We start from the raw sequence: 13441 nt of genomic DNA, 5'->3' as shown, positions 1-13441 counted from the left end.
CCATCCATCCCTCCGTCCGTTCTTACTGCTGTGTAGTGTTCCTCACATTACTGTGCCACCATTTACCCATCCTCCTAGTGGGAAACAATTTGCTTGTCTTCAATAATTTGCTATTACAGTTATTATTGTAGGTGTCTCCTGAGTACGCATGAGTACGTAAGAATTTCTTCAGGGCAGGGGTGGGCAAACTTTTCTGTAAATAGGCCGATAGTATTTTCAGCTCTGGGGACCAAGAAGTGAAAAAAAAGTGTGTGTGTGTGTGTGTGTGTGTGTGTGTGTGTATTTATATATACACATAAAATGTAGGTACTTATATAATAAAAAGAGAAAACAATTTTCCATGAATTTTTTATTAAAAAATTTAAAACTTTATTTATGGACAGTGAACTCTGCATTTCATATAATTTTCACATGTCATGAAATATTATTCTTCTTTTGAAATTTTTTCAACCATTTGAACACATTGAGAAGCGCCCTCAACTCTCCGGTAGTAAGTAGAGCAGGAGGCAGGCTGTGCTTGGCTCTCAGGCAGTAGTTTGCCCCTCCTCGCTCTCTTGGACATGAACCAAGGGAGGACTTACTAGGTTGAAGGGCCACAGGCGTCTTTAAGCTTACTAGGCACCGCCAGATGCTCTTCAAAGCGAGTCTATCAATTTGGGCTCTCGTTGCCCCAGTGCTCCTGACAGCCCAGCCCAGCCCTCCACTTAATGCATTGCGCCTCTAGTTCTGGGGTCATCTGTAATCACATTCTAAAAAATGAAGATAACATGCTGTGTGTTCCTTATTATTGAATAGACGTTCTTTGTGAAAGAAATAGAAAATATATACAGACGAGTGTTAATAGTTACCCATTACCCTTCCGCTCAGAGAGGACCAGTTCTCTCAAACTTGGCACCTATCCTTCCAGGTTTCTTCCCTACATACACACACATCATTTATGTAATTTTATTTAGTTTTTAGAGGCTGATGCTATATATATGGTTTTGGAATCTGCTTGTCTGACTTCGTGATGTTCTATCAGTAGGATTATTTTATTTGTGGGTAACATAAAACCCAACTAGAATGGCACGAACTGCAGGAACATGTATTGGCTCCCACAGTAGCTCCGGAGGGAGGTCAGTTCCCGGACTGGTTCATTCATTGTTTCGACAGTGTCGTTAAGAACTCAGGGGCCTTCCATCTTTCTGCTCAGCCCATTGGTGAGGTCTTCCCTTGTCTTCGAATCGCCGCGGGTCTAAGCACTGCATTCTCACATAATGGGAGGCAAAGGCCAGACAATGGGAAGAGGGTGCTTCCCTTCTATGAATGAATTTTTGAGTGTGAGGAAACAGTCCTGGAAATTCCCCAAGATGTTGCTTCATTCTCCTGCCGGAACTGAGTCACAGGCCTGTTCTTCGATATTATCAGGGGAGAAGAGGAGAGGAGTTGACCAGAAATGGCCTCATCGTCCCTCTGCTCCCCTGGGGACCAAGTGGGGGCCATGGGGCCTTCAACTTTGTGTGACCCTCCCCTGCAGCTTTCTGGCTTCTAAGGAAAATACTTCCTCCTTGGCTTGCTCCTCTTTATCCAGAGTGCTTTTTCTAGGAATTGAGTAGGTTGAGATGTGACTGAAAATACCCAGCTCCCCCAGCGGCAGGTGCCACTCGGGCTCTGCTCTGCTTTACTACCAGGGCTCCATTTTGTCCAGGCTGACACTCTGCTCCATTTCCCAGCCTCCCATGCGGCCTGGGAAGAGTCTGCTTTGTATCAGCCAGAGGCCCCATCACTGCAGTGCCACCTGTCATCACACTGGCTCGGTTTCACTATGGTGGAGACATCCTTTTCTGACCCCAGGTCCTGTCAGAGGGGGAAGGGAGCTGAGAGCCACGTGTGCCTCCCACTAGTCCTGCTCCCCAACCTGGTTCTCTTCCTGATGCCAGGAGGCATTTTTTGGGGGGTGTGCGGTTTGCAGCCAGGTATAGGAAGGGTCCAGGGTGTGACTTTCTCCCCGTGCCGCCCCTTCCTCCTTTGGCTGGGGTGGGGGATGCAGGAGGTCCAGTTCTGACCTTCCTGTAGGAAGTAGCCTGGGATCAGGACGGGATCTCCCACCTGGTTTTGCTTTATATCATGTGTATTTTTTGCTTATACCTGTTACTGTAAGCAGCTTCGGATGCCTTTTGGAAGCACAAGAGGGTACAGAGGCTGAAGACTTCACACAGATAGTGCCACCACCTCCCATCAGAGGCTCCCGCGGCTGGGCGGGTTCAGAGCCTGGTTTCAGTCAGGCAAAGGCCCACCAGGGGCTGGTCTGCGATCCCAAGCGGCAGGAGAGTGGCTGGCCAGCGAGCCCTGGGGAAGGTGGGTCCCCCGCACCTGTGAGAAAAAGCAGCCGTGGTCTGGCTGGAGGCTGGGCCTGAGCTGAGCCCCCCTGTTTGGTCTCAGGTCCTCCTCACTAAGGGACTGTATGCTTAGGCTATTCAAGATGGCTGCTCTTTTGCTCTGTACCCGCCCCCCCGACCCGCTCCACCAGGCCCTGCTTCACTCACATGACTATCCAATCTTCTTAATCATAGGGCTTAATTAGTCCCTGGTAACTGATGAGCCCAGCTGATGTCAATCCCCCCCATAGGTAGTAGCCTTCTCCTGGCAGTAGCGAAGACTGCCGCTTTGTGGTGTTTGCCGCACGCGGAGGGGTGTCGCTCTGGGGCCCTTTGTGTAAGACCCCACCACCACCACCGCCACTGAGGTCTCTGTTGCTGTCTCTGCGCTCTTTCTTCAGTCTCAAGGCTGGGCAGCTACAAGGCTTGCAGGTCTACGGGGGTACAGCCCAACAGGGACAGAGAGGCAGGAATCGCGCCCCAAAGCCCATGCTCCTGCCTCCTGACCACTGCGTTTTGCCGGGCATCTGGCCAGAGGAGACGGGCAGGCGGTGACAGACAAGTCTAGGGGTTTGTGGCCCATGCGTTTGCAAAGCCACAGAACACAAACACAGAAACTGGCTCTGATTCAGCAGCATTCATTTTTATTTCTAAATAAGTATCCAGTGACATTACTGTTTTCCAACCATTGTTGAATTCTTGAAAGGGACCTGTCGGACAGGGCAGAGGCTCCGGCCTAGCAGCTACAGGTCCCTCCACCTCTGCCCCACCTTCCTCTCCCAACCCGAAGCCCCCCAGGAAGAGCAGCAAATCATTTCTCAGGAACCAGGACCTAACAAACGCCTCTCACCGCTTACTTGGGGAGGACAAGAGAACAAGCCTGACCTTCCCAATGGTCCTTAAGTCAGAAAGCAATGCTTGCAAAAGCCTTCATGTTTACAAAGAAAATTACTCAAAACAACAAGGTTCTGAGTAACCTTGGGAACAAATCAAGCTTTGCAGGAGCTGTATTGGAGAAAGCATTAAAGCCTTTGGTAGCCATGAACCTCGCAGTGGCCCGGCGAGCAAGGAGCCTTCCCTGGCCTGTGCCTGGGCGGCTCCTCAGAGCAGGGCCGGGATCCGAGAGCTGGGCACCAGGAACGCGCCGATGCAGCTCTTCCGCGTGGCTGACAGGCTCCTTGGACAGTGGCCCACAGTGCTGACAGGTGACCTTTCTCTTCTGACCACCAAACTGCACACTCCCCGTCCAGTCACTCGGCCTCAGGGTCCCGCAGCTGCGCTCACAGGTACTGAGCTCCCGCGTCCTGAGGTCAGGACACTCACGCAGAGCAGCTGGGAGAAGACCAGCTCCTGGGTAGGGAAGGCCACGGATGTTTTTCCCTCTGGGATTAGAGACTGTGTCGGCTGGGGTGGGAAAGCGTGAAAAAGTGGGGTGGGCCGGGGGAAATTAAAAGCCTTCCTTTCATAACATGGCCAGAGACAGTGGAAGTCCCTGGATATCAAACTCCGTCCTGAGAGGTGGCAGGAGACTATAGGGAAGGAAGGGGCTGCTTATTCTAAGCCTTCTTGACCGTGGTGTTTTCATTGAAAACATATTGCCTGGGGCTTTGGAGACTGGGCTCCTGTTAGAACAACCTCTTCATGATCCTGGCTGCTGTAACAATAGCATTTCAGATTTGGTTTCCTATCCACTATGCAGTAGGAGAAACACACGCCTGCATTCTGGAGGGAATGGGGAAGTGGCAGAGGATCTTTATTTATTTATTTTTTTTAATTTAAAGTCCTAATCCATGGCAGATCATTGCTGTTGAGAGATCCCTTCTCACACTAGAACCAGATCAGTTCTAAGACCAGACCTACCCTAAGCCACACCTGCACCCTGAGCAGAAGCCGGCCACCATCCTGCCCCTCCCTCCCTCTCCCCACCAGAGCAGAAGGGGGATCCTGGCTGTGGCTACCCCGCTGAGGACTCTGCCAAATGTGTGGACCTGAGGCCTCATGAGGCCAAGTCTTGCTGATGGCACCTCTGACATGGGCTTTAAGAAGGCTCCCCACTAACCAATCTTTCTACTTCTCATTGCTCACAAAGGAATCTACAGGCAAATCAGGGCCTCCCGAGGCTGATTTGGAGTCCAGGGGCTGCTAACACTCTGGGCCAGGCCCTGGCCCTTGGCCTCACGTCAGCCAGGGCCCAGCCAGTATTCCTACTGTGAACAGAGATGGCTGGCCTTGGGGAGGGCAGGCTGCCTTCGGTCAGCCCCTGGGCTGAGTGAGCACCAGGCTATGGACCTGAGCCACCTTCCACCAAGCCCAAACTTGATCTCTGGGGAACTGGGAGAAGCTGGCTCCTCTCCCTGTAAGCCCTCACACCCCAAGCCTCAGGGTACAATCGATTCCAGGAGTCCTGCCACCACAGGGCGGCAGAAAGCATGTGATTTATTCCAAGAAGTTCAAAATCCTAGGGCCTACTGTGGAGGGGCTGCCAGGGGAGCCTTGGGGTGTGAGGCTTACTGCTACATGACTCCCCAGCTCCCCAAGACAGCATGTCTTCAGAGTTCACTGGCTAACCTGCCAGCTTTCCCAAAGGCAGTCACTGGCTTAGCCTTCACCTCCCTCTAAAGTATAACCTTCTCTACGTGCTGTGGTTCTCCTGTCCTAAGGCCTAGATCTAAAAGGAAATAAGTATGTGGGAAGTTATAGTTATGCTGGATATATATTTTTTTATCTTCTAGGCATTTATTGCCCCAAACAATAGAATTATTTAGGAATGCTGAAGGTAGCAGTAGTTTGATTCTCAGGCAAAGACATCTGAAAAAAGTCCACCAGAAACATATTTCTCGATGGGCTTTTGCCCGTTACAAAGCTGAACAGACATACTGCTGAGGAACATGAGTTACTCCCCCACCCCGTCCCCAGGGGGAAATGCCCTCCCAGGCTGCTAAACCCTCACTTGGCCAGCAGGGGGCAGAAGAGGCTCACAAGAGATCCAGGCCAGGGCTGGTTCTCCCCACACCACCTCCACAGCCAAGACTTCGGGACCTTCCACCAAGTCCCCTACATGCTTCTCTACTTAGTGTCATTTTCAAGTCTCAGCTAAGAGTGGGAAGCCAGGTGGGACCTGGTGACAAAGGGCAATTTGAACCGAGAAGATCCTGTCTTCGTTAATCTATGAACTCACAATTTTTTTTTTTCCGGGCATGCTATTGAATTGACAGTGCAACTTATACCTCAATGATGAGACTCTGAATTTCAGGGGGAAAGTAAGTTACTTATGAGTTGGGGAATGAGAGAACAATCTGGTCTCTGATCCCTGCCTCCCACCTCCCTGCCCATGTCTGGACAAAGGTCCCCTCTCTTTGACCTCTTCTCTTACTTTTCCACTAAAAAGAAACAGGAAATGATGGAGACCAGAATTATGGACGGCATTCATCTTCCAGTGGGGATATTAGGTGAAGTAAAATAATCCTGTTGGCTCAAATTATAGGGTTAAGATAGGAGATTACAAAAAGAAAAATGATCATATTTTACCACTATCAAGTACAAATTTACTTTTCATGCATGAAAAAGAAACTGTGCTTCCTGCCTGACTGGCTTTACACTTACACTTCTGGGGAAAGGGAAGGGGTTAGGGCAGGGGCCTGGCCTCCTGCGCTGGGCGCATGGGTCCTGGAGGGTCCTGGGGTCAGTCCTTCCTGACATCCAGAGTCACGCTGCCTGAGGCAGAAGAGATGGAAATGCTTGCTGCCAGCCCAAGCTGGCCCCTTGTGTCCCCAACAGAGAACCAAGGACATGAACATGATGAATTAAACCACCCCAGAGGGTGCTGAGTCCCAAGGCTCCAGCTGGGACGCTGAGGCGCATGTGGGAACTGCCAGTGATGAGCAAAGGCAAGCGAGCAGGAGCCTTGTTACAGGGCTGGTGAGAGGTGGATGCGGGAGCTGGTACTCTCATTTCATCTGGACATGACCTTGAGATGGCCCAGGGCCAGGACCACGGGACCGGGGCAGGGTGTGTGTTTGTATGGAGAGTGTGTGCAAGCCCTCTGTGAGCAAGCCCTAGGGTAGCAGTGGCTGCTTGGAGATTGCAGGTGAGACTCAGAGGCATCTGGCTCGCTGGAGTCACGGGGACGAGTGGCATGGGAGGACCAGGGGGCACTGCTGCTCTGGCACCTGCTCAGGTGCTTTGGTGAGCTGAGACCCTGGCACAGGGGACAAATAGGACCCAAGATGGTGGAGAACTGGGAAAGGGAAAAAAATGCTGATGAGCAGTGAAGGTGCAGCAGATAAATGGTGGGCAGATCCCACGAAGTCCGGGAAAAGGGGCCTCTGAGCAAGCAAGGGCCATCAAGTAAGGTCAGGGAGGTGACTGCTAGGCTCTCACTCCTTTGTAAAAGTGCATGAATTTAAACTGAATTCAAGACAGCAGCAGCTGGCCAGCATAAATCCTGTACCTCCAGATTTTCCCTCTAGAGGGCGCTCTGACCCCACAGGATAGGCTCGCTTAGCCCCCCAAACCCAGGGATGCAGCTTCCAACAGGGCTCTAGAGAGGGGCCTGTGCCCTCTGCTCTGCTGGGTGCCAGTGTAAACATTCACAATATTCCCAGAGAAGGGCAGTGGCTGCCTGCCACCCAGGGAGACAGCCTGTGAGGTACCAATCAGAGGTAAAGAAGAAAAAGGTCACTCAGTTTTTCTTTCTCAGAGAGTGTAAGCAACATTGTAAAGGGGAGTGTGAGGCTCTCAACATTCCCGCGCCTGCCACTTAGATGAGAACTGCTCTGCTGCTGCTGAGGCCAGGGGCACCTTGATGAACACAGGGAAACAGCGGCTGGTTCCTCACCCTGCTGGTACCGCCCCCCATCCAGCAGGGAAGGGCTCCTGTGATGAAGGCAGTGGCCGGAATGGCAGACACTGCACACCGGCGCTCCGCAGGGCCCCTGCACGGCGGGCCCAGAGCAAGATTCCTCCTTGCAGGCACCCTGGCTGGACAGACTGTCCCCTCAGCTGCAGAAGCAGAAGGAAACATTTACCTGCACAGGTGGTCCCTCCAATCTGCAGGCGGGGAAGCCACCCTGAGAGCAGAGGTCTGGCTCAGTGAGGAGTGGGGAGAGGACACTTCGGGAGCAGCCAGATGGCTCCAAAGGCCTAGGAAATCCTGGGTTAAGACGGCCAGTCTTGGCTTCACCTGCTTCCATTCCCCTTGAAGAGCTGCCAGATGCACCCTCCTCAGGGGCCCTGGCTGGGTGTCTGTCCTGGGAGCCATGGGGAGGCCAGACGGCAGTGCTGCGGCCCCACCTGCCCAGAAGCCACGGCGTCCTGCTTGGTCACAGCAGCTCCTGCTCGTCGTCCTCGGAGCCTGAGGGGCCCTGGCGTACCTCCTCGTACCACTTGTTGGTGAGGGTTTTCATCTGGATGCGCCCATGGTGGAGGTCCTGGGGCAGGAGACACACCAAGCCCTTGTCAGTGGTCAGGGTCAGGGTCAGGGTCAGGGTCTGGGTCAGGGAGGGAGGGAGAGCCGTTCTGTACCTTGTCAGGGGAGAAGGGGGACAGGGTGCAAGGCCACACGCAATTTCAAAATTCCTAGTGACCGAGTACAAGTTGGGGTTTTTCTTTTTGTGTGTGTGTAGTAGGGGGGGATAAAGGGCAGTGCCACTCAGAAACAAGGAGCAGGAGGCAGGATGGCATGATGTTAAAAAACATGGCAGAATCAGACACATTTGGGCTCTGCTCCCAGCTTTGCTACGTTATCGTTTTATGTGACCTCAGAGGGTTACATCACCCTCCAGGCCTCAGTCTCCCTGGCTGTCAAGTGAGGTGACAGCTGCGTCTACTGCACGGGTTGTTGGGAGAATGAAAGGAAGCGATCACAGAAAACATGTGGCACAGCGCCGGGCACGCAGTACGAACTCACATGCTGACAGTGATCGTGACTGGGAAGGAGGGAAAATGGGGCTCAGCACCAAAGAGGGGGGCAGCGGCTGTGAGAACCCCACCCCAACCCTGCATGAGGCAGGATGCCGGTTTTAGCAAAGCAGACCCAAGCTGGCTCCTGTGAGAGTGTGTCACTGTCACCCAGAGGCCAGTGGTGCCCGGCCTGAGCCTTGAGCCCTGAGCCACTGCCTGAGGGCCCTGGCATGACTGAAATTCCTCAGCTCAGATTTGGTAGCTGATCAATGTCCCAAGTCTATCATCCAGGAAAACCAAACTGCGTGAACAAGTCTATTATTAAACTAGCACTAAATATGGCAGCAAAGGAAAAACAGCAGATGCTGACTTCCACAAGCATATCCAGCCCTTGGGCTGGGGAAGGAGAGAAGGCTGAGTGGGAAGAGGCAGCCTGGCTGGGCCCCCACCCAACATGGCACGTGGCCCTTCCCTGCCCACCCGGCTCTAGGCCACTGTAGGTCCTGAGGGAGGAAGGCAAGGGACCCCTGGCCCATGTCCCACCTCCTGGGTCAGCCTCCGCGTGAAGAAGGGGTTCAGGTACTTGGCGTCCAGCCACAGGAAGCCTTTCAGGTCCTGCCGCTTGATGTAGTGGGCTTCGTACTCCTCCTCCGTGAGCTCGGACAGGTGCTCCGACTCGATGGTGTTGCCCTGCGGGGGGAGGGAAGGCAGCCGAGGGATCCTCAGCTGACACCTTTCTGAAAGCCCCCATGCCACCCAGCCCACCTCACAGCCCTTCACCTCAGCCACGAGTGTCCCCAACCCAAACTGCAGCAGCAGGGGGCTTCCTGGGAGCCCAAAGGGAGGCAGGAAGGTGTGTAAGAACATGATGGATATGCAGGAAAATCAGAATTGTAAGTCAGAAGTTCTGGGCAGGAGCTGCGGCTGTGAGCGCTCCAGGTGGCTCTTGTGTGCGGCCAGGACTGGGAACTATTCTAGGCTGAGCTGAACAAGGGCAGCTTTTGCTATTTTTCTGCCTGCGGTGGCCCATTCTGGGTGAATTTGCTGGTCAAGTGGATGTGGGGGGAGAGAACAATCCTGGCAGGATCTGGAGAGGAAGGACTACCCACCCGCTGCAGGGGCGGGTTTTGCACCCCCCACCCGAGTAGGTGTAGGAGGGGTGAGGGCTGGGGAGGGCATTTCCCAGCTGTGGAGCAGTGGTTCTCAAAGTCTAGTCTGAATCAGAATCACCTGGAATTTGTGACATAAAATGCTGGGCCCATCAGGCCCACCTACAATTCCCTATTCAGCACGCCTGGGATGGGGCCCAGGAATCTGCATTTCTAACAAGTTCCCAAAGATGGCTACTGGTCTAGGAACCCCACCTGGAGGACGCTACAAGAGTGTGGTGGTTAAGTCTGTGTGACCTCAGCTCTGTGATTTGATCTCTCTGTGCCTCAGTGTGCTCATCTGCAAAATGGAAAATGAGACCACCTTCCTGAACTTATCAGGGCGACCTGAGCCAGTCCAAGGAAGCACGCAAGCACCACAGAAAACATTCCCTAAAAGGCAGCTGTTCCCTCTCCAAGCAAACCTCCTGGTTCTCCCAGAGCAGGGCTTTGCCACAGGAGGGCTGCAGGATCAGCAGCAGCAGCTCTGGTTAGAAATGCAGATTCTTCGAGCTCCACCCAGACCTGTGAGGCCCCAGCGCTCCACTGATTCTGACACCCACTAAAAGGTCTGAGAACCTTGACTCGAGCTTTTGTTGAAAACAAAGCTGGTGGATGGGGGTGGGAGGAGCAGGGCTACTGAGAGTGAGGAAAGTTCTGTGAGCAGCCCAGTCTGAGGTCATGTGAAGGCTCCCCGGCAGCGGCACAACCCGGGCCTGAGAGGCCCCGGCAGAGACTGGAGGCCAAGATCCAGACCTGGACGTTCCAGTGTGGGAAGAGGGCCACATCCCCTTTCCCCATTTTCTGGTTGAGGATTTCTATGCCTTCCATGACTGGTTAAAGGTACTGATGGCCTTGACTAAGGGAACCAGAAAAAGATGCATTTCGGGAAAAGTGTGCAGTGCGGGAAGGCAGGATGGGAGGCCAGGGCGGAGAGCCTGGCTCAGCACACGGGGCCCGAGGGCGAACGTGGGGCAGGGAAGGCACGACCACAGCTGACCCAGGGCTTGGAGGAGGCAGAGGTGGGCGGGGGCAGGGGCCTCAGGCTTGCTGCGGCTGGCCCGGGCCCCTCCAGTCCTACACCACGCTCTCATCTGTCCTCCATGGAGTGCACTCTCCGCCCGCTCTCAGAGCCTCCTCAGGCCCCTGCAGGAGGACTTCCGCAGATGCCGGGGAATGACGTGATTTGGAAACCTTCTAGTCCTGGGCCTGATGGGCTGGTATGGTTACTGGCAGGGGAGGAACCTTCCTGGGAGGGTCTGGTACGGGTCCATGTTCCCACTCCAAGGCCTCAGTGGCTTCACGAGGCTGGCACACAACCCGCACCAAAGAGCGATGCTTCAGAACTTGAATCCAACCTCCCGCTCAGTTTGGGGAACTGGTGTGTGTGTGGGTGCGTGAGCACAGGAGCTGAGCATCCCCAAGTGGTATCTCATTTCCCCGTTTCCTGACTGTGAGCGGGGACCCACACCCTGCCTCCACCTGGCCCACCGGCACTGACCATCTTCTCGGTCTTGCTGAGGTTGACGTCCTTCTTGCTCCTGCGGCGTGCCTTGGCATCCTCGATGTCCATGAGGCGGATGAGTGGCATGGTGCTGCCGCCCAGCAGCAGGATGGTGAAGAGCACGATGATGATTGTGGTGGTGCCGATGAGCTGCCGCTTCTCCATGGGCTCCAGGTCCAGGTGCAGGCTCAGGGCGTAGGGGATGGCCCCCCGCAGCCCTGGGGGGCACAGCGAAGGGAGTCAGAGGAGGCCGAGGGAGGAGGGAGGAGGCAGCGCTGGTGCTGACTTGGTTCTCGGGGATCTGGGCATGGCCGGCATCATGGCCGGTCAACATTCTAACAGACCCCCCTGGAGAATGCAAACTCATCCTGTGAGGCTCGGGGATACAAGGAAAGCAGGCACAGAGTGGGGCGCCCAGCAGAAGCTCACCTCGTTCCCACTTCACAGCGCGCTGAGCAGACCTGATGGGGTGACCTGTCCAGGCTGTGAAGCACCAGGTGTGTGCATGTGAGGATTTCTCATGCCCAAGGCTCACGTTTTAGAAACACGACAGCTGGTGCAGACCAAGCCCTCCCCGTGTGTGCCTGGCCCTGTGCTATGTGCTCTGTGGGCACAATCTCACCTGCTCTGCATGGGAGGCCCACAGAGCCGGTCCTGTTAGTCTCCACAGTAACAGATGCGGGGCCGAGACTGAGACAAGGAGGTGTCCTCCCAGGGTCACACAGCTTCACCCGCAACAGCACAGAATGAGATTTGCCCAATTCCTGTTGTATCTGAAGACACGGCCCCTGGGTAGATCCTGGCAGCTCTGACGGGCTGGGGGCTGCTCTGGTGGTGGCCAGCAGCACAGGGAGCTGCATCAGGGCCTCTCCCACACTCCCCGTTTTGGTCCCCTGGGAGGCTGCTGGCTGGACAGAGGGGCATGGGCTGAGCTGGGAAACAGCACGTTCTCTCTGAAAATCTTCCCGACTTGTCTGGTGCCAGAGAGAGGGGAACAGGAGCTCCAAGAGCAAGAGGGAGGAGAGACACCAAACAAGGATTTGTGCGATGGGGAGGGCCCGAAGAAGCAGGGGGCAGGCAAAGCATAAGTGACAGGATCTGACCCAGACATGGAGGCAGACACATCACAGCATGATGGGGGTGACTGTGGCAGCAGCCTAGACCCCACATGAGGGCACAGCGGGGACAGGGGAAGGGAGTGGAATTAAGAGAGACTCAGGAGTGATAGCAACAGGTCAAGGGGCAAGTGGGAGGTGGGGTGACCAGGGAGGGATGGGTCCAGAGGATGCCCAGGTCCTAGGGGCCGTGCTGTGCAGTGGTCTGCGCATGGTGGGGAGTGGTCAGAAGCCTGGGTTCTGACACTGGGTTCGCCCCCTGGCCCCCGTTTTCTCCGGGGCCTCCCAGGCTGGGGCGAGTGACTCAATTCAATCTCTCATGCGGAAGTGGAAACAGCCTGCCTTGCTGGTGGCCCGAAGATGAAATGCCTTGGCACAGAACAGCATGTGCACTCAGCAAACACTTAGTAAGAGTTGGCCACGCCCCTGCTATAATACACATGATTGTCTTCTGTGGAAGAGGGATGCTGGCAAGCAAGCAGGTTGGGCAGGAAGGTAAGTTCAGTCCTAGACAGTGAACCCACAATGTCTCCACGACATCCAAGGAGGATTCAGACACAGGAGTCTGGATCTCAGGGGAAAGGTTTGGGTTAGAGGAAACAGCTTTGGGAGGGTGGGAACTAGATGGAAGTTGAGGCCACAGGACAGGTGAGCTTGTGAGAGGTGAAGTGGGTCTGGGGCTGAGTCCTGAGGAAGCCAACATTTGAGGTGCCAGTAAAGGAAGAGGGGGAGCCAGGCAGGAGCCTGAAAAGACCCCAAAAGGGAAGGATGGAAACCAGAGCATGGCCTGGAGGAGGCCAAGGAAAGAGAGGAAGAGGGTATCTCTCTAGTCAGAAGGCAGGTGGGTTGGAGGAAGGAGCCCAGAGCCAAGGAGATGCGGGGGACGAGGGCTGACCGCTGCCCACCAGGTATGGCTGCAGGAGGTCGCTGGGGACTCAGGCAAGGCCAAGTCCAGCCCTGTGAACAGATGATGAAGTGGGGAAAATGGACAAGAACAGCCCACTCAAGAGGTCTGGCCATGATGGGAAGAGATGGGGAAGTAGCTGGAAGGGATGTAGGGTAGGGATTTTGGTTGAAGCTGGGTTTTTGCTGGAAGGAGAGAATCTTCAACTATTGAAATGATGATGGAGGAGCCAGTGGAGGCAGGTTGAGGAACCAGGGAAGAGATGGGGGGAATCAGTGGAGAGAGGCCTGGGACAGCCTGGCAGAGAACACCTGGAATCAAGAGCTCTCACTGAAAAACAGCCCCTCTTCCCCACAGAGGTCTCTTACCATGCCCCCCACCCCCGAAGAGCTCACATAACTTTGTAAAATGTCTGATACATTTCTTAGATTTTTTTGAGATTTTCAAGACCTTGGATCAATTACTTTACAATTTTTTTTCCTCACTGGCAAAAAACTTTCTCTCATTATACA

General features: G+C 54.5%; 1 protein-coding gene across 5 annotated transcripts in view; it reads right to left on the bottom strand.

Moving 5' to 3' along the window:
• Positions 1–2975: 2975 nt before the first annotated feature.
• SLC9A8 (solute carrier family 9 member A8) overlaps positions 2976–13441 on the bottom strand; it is a 63822-nt gene continuing 53356 nt past the window's right edge. For 3 of the 5 annotated variants that reach the window (XM_032461352.1, XM_014550838.2, XM_032461353.1), the window contains 3 exons: positions 10908–11393; positions 8802–8948; positions 2976–7786 (listed from right to left, as the gene is read on the bottom strand). In XM_032461352.1, the coding sequence (XP_032317243.1) occupies positions 7581–7786; positions 8802–8948; positions 10908–11393 (839 nt within the window). In that variant the 3' untranslated portion in view covers positions 2976–7580. The remainder of the gene's footprint in view (positions 7787–8801; positions 8949–10907; positions 11394–13441) is intronic. The other 2 variants (XM_006174986.3, XM_032461351.1) reach the window with 1 other exon arrangement.

Source organism: Camelus ferus, chromosome 19 (genome assembly GCF_009834535.1).
Source record: "Camelus ferus isolate YT-003-E chromosome 19, BCGSAC_Cfer_1.0, whole genome shotgun sequence".
Taxonomy (NCBI): Eukaryota; Metazoa; Chordata; class Mammalia; order Artiodactyla; family Camelidae; genus Camelus; species Camelus ferus.
Note: the sequence above shows the minus strand (reverse complement) of the source record. Positions and strands in the feature narration are given on the sequence as shown.